The sequence below is a fragment of the Etheostoma spectabile genome, chromosome 17 (assembly GCF_008692095.1).
Source record: "Etheostoma spectabile isolate EspeVRDwgs_2016 chromosome 17, UIUC_Espe_1.0, whole genome shotgun sequence".
Lineage (NCBI taxonomy): Eukaryota > Metazoa > Chordata > Actinopteri > Perciformes > Percidae > Etheostoma > Etheostoma spectabile.
The window spans coordinates 12,144,775-12,146,694 of NC_045749.1; the positions used below are offsets into that span (position 1 = coordinate 12,144,775).

Consider the following 1,920-nt stretch of genomic DNA (forward strand, 5'->3'; position numbering starts at 1 on the left):
AAATGCCTCCAATGATGCTAAATGACCATTTTTGCATCAACAGGGGCTTTTTTCCAGACACACAATACAGAGATCTCTCTTCTCAGGGGGACATGAGGAAGAGAAGCACGGTCATTTGAAAATACTACCGTTTTTCTATTGGTACAAAGCTTAATGCTAATCGGTGAAGTATCCCTTTAAAATGTGCTGCAGTCAGCTGAGGAACAAACACAAACGCACACTCACAAATATGTAGATTACCATGGGGAGTCTTACCTATGGGAACCCATAATCTTATTAAAAGTATCGTCATTGCTCTTCCATGCCATCTGTTGCACTCTTTAGGAGGTTCACTTCCCCTTGTGTGCTGCTTCGAGCCGGGCGGCAGTCTGTTTTTCATTTATCCAGGCCTTACCTGATATGACCCTCTCATCTCCATCCTCCTCCTCTTTCTTCTTTCTCTCCCACCCTTCTTCCCTCAGGGCGACCGGGGAGGCCTTTTAACTCTCCAGAAACGGTGGACGTCCTTCCTCAAGGCCAGGCTGACATGTTCTCTGCCCGAGTACGACTTCCACTTCAACATGCTGCGCAGCGTGTTTGTCATGCCTGGCCTCACGCCGCAGGACACACTCTTCTACGGCATCTTCGGCCTCGAGTGGTGAGTGGGAACTTGTGTGTTGTCAAGGTCTCTGACTCACAGGGACTTTGAGGATACAAATGGAAATGAGGGAGATGAAGATGAAAGGCAGCAATCAATATATTGAGGCAGTCAAAGAAGACAGGAAGGGACAAGATGAAAGAGAGGAGAACTTTTTTTTGAAATGTGAAAAAAAGAAGTTAGATGGAGGAATTTCAGGGCAGTTTGAGAAGAGAATATAAATTAGACATGCAGATGTAGATTGACTTAAAAGAAGTTAAAGTTTTCAGTGGTGGATTTGGTGACACCTGTGGTTACCGTGGTAACAGCGAGTGCGGTCTAATAATAGAGAAAATACCCAACTGAGCAGCTACTTTGTCAGAAATATAACAGAAGGGCAACTGGGGAGTCCGTTTACAGCAAAACCAACCAATCTCCTGTTGTTTTATTAAAGAAGTCAGGTATACATAATTTGAACCATGATCTGATTTTATGCTGCAAACGGCGCAAGTAGTTTCCGACACAACAGAAGGGCACAGTAAAGTTGGTTGCATTGCTTTATCCTTTTGCATAGTTTGCGTTAGCAGTAAATACAGCTTTGACACGGTGCAAAGAGAGCAGACAGGTAACAGTGAGACTGTGATGTTATCCAAAAAAAAACACCACTATACAGAGTATAATATATACAAGTTTTATTTTAATTACAGAATGTTAATATTTGAAATGGCTATTGCAGATAAAAGGCTAACTGTTATTTTTGGGAAAATCTTAACGATTATAACTGTAATGGCCCTTTCTTTAAACTAGTTTCCACTTTTGGAACCTGGTTCATTCACTGCAAGGATGTATCCGCTGAAAAGGGAATGTCATGCCAAAGCAATACATTTTTATGGTGTGGAAAACATAGACAAACAGCATTTTTCTCATTGAGATGCTACTGTTTCCTCTTGAGCTCCACCGCACCTGTCTCTAAGTCCTACTATACCTTTATGAAACCATTTTTGTAATTCTCTCCTCCTTACCACCTACTCTTCTCAGAGATGTATGACTTCTTATCATCTTTGTACTATCTCTGACAGAGCTGATCCCCTCCCCCGTCCCATGTGCTTTCCTCCCATTTGTCTCTTTCCATCTTTTAGGTGAGCCACTGATCTACTATACTTCTACTGCTGTCCCTATGGCAACACTGGGTTTACTGCTGTTATTGTTCATGGCCTGTGCTCTGTTTTATTATCTCTCTCTCTCTCTCTCTCTCTGTGTGTGTGTGTGTGTGTGTGTGTGTATGTGTGTGTGTGTGTGTGTCT

At 42.5% G+C, this 1,920-nt stretch overlaps 1 protein-coding gene across 2 annotated transcripts in view; it reads left to right on the forward strand.

Moving 5' to 3' along the window:
* Nucleotides 1-1,920, forward strand: part of sema4ga (sema domain, immunoglobulin domain (Ig), transmembrane domain (TM) and short cytoplasmic domain, (semaphorin) 4Ga) — a 23,681-nt gene that overhangs the window by 15,914 nt on the left and 5,847 nt on the right. For both annotated transcript variants that reach the window (XM_032541368.1, XM_032541369.1), the window contains one exon: nt 462-637. In XM_032541368.1, the coding sequence (XP_032397259.1) occupies nt 462-637 (176 nt within the window). The remainder of the gene's footprint in view (nt 1-461; nt 638-1,920) is intronic.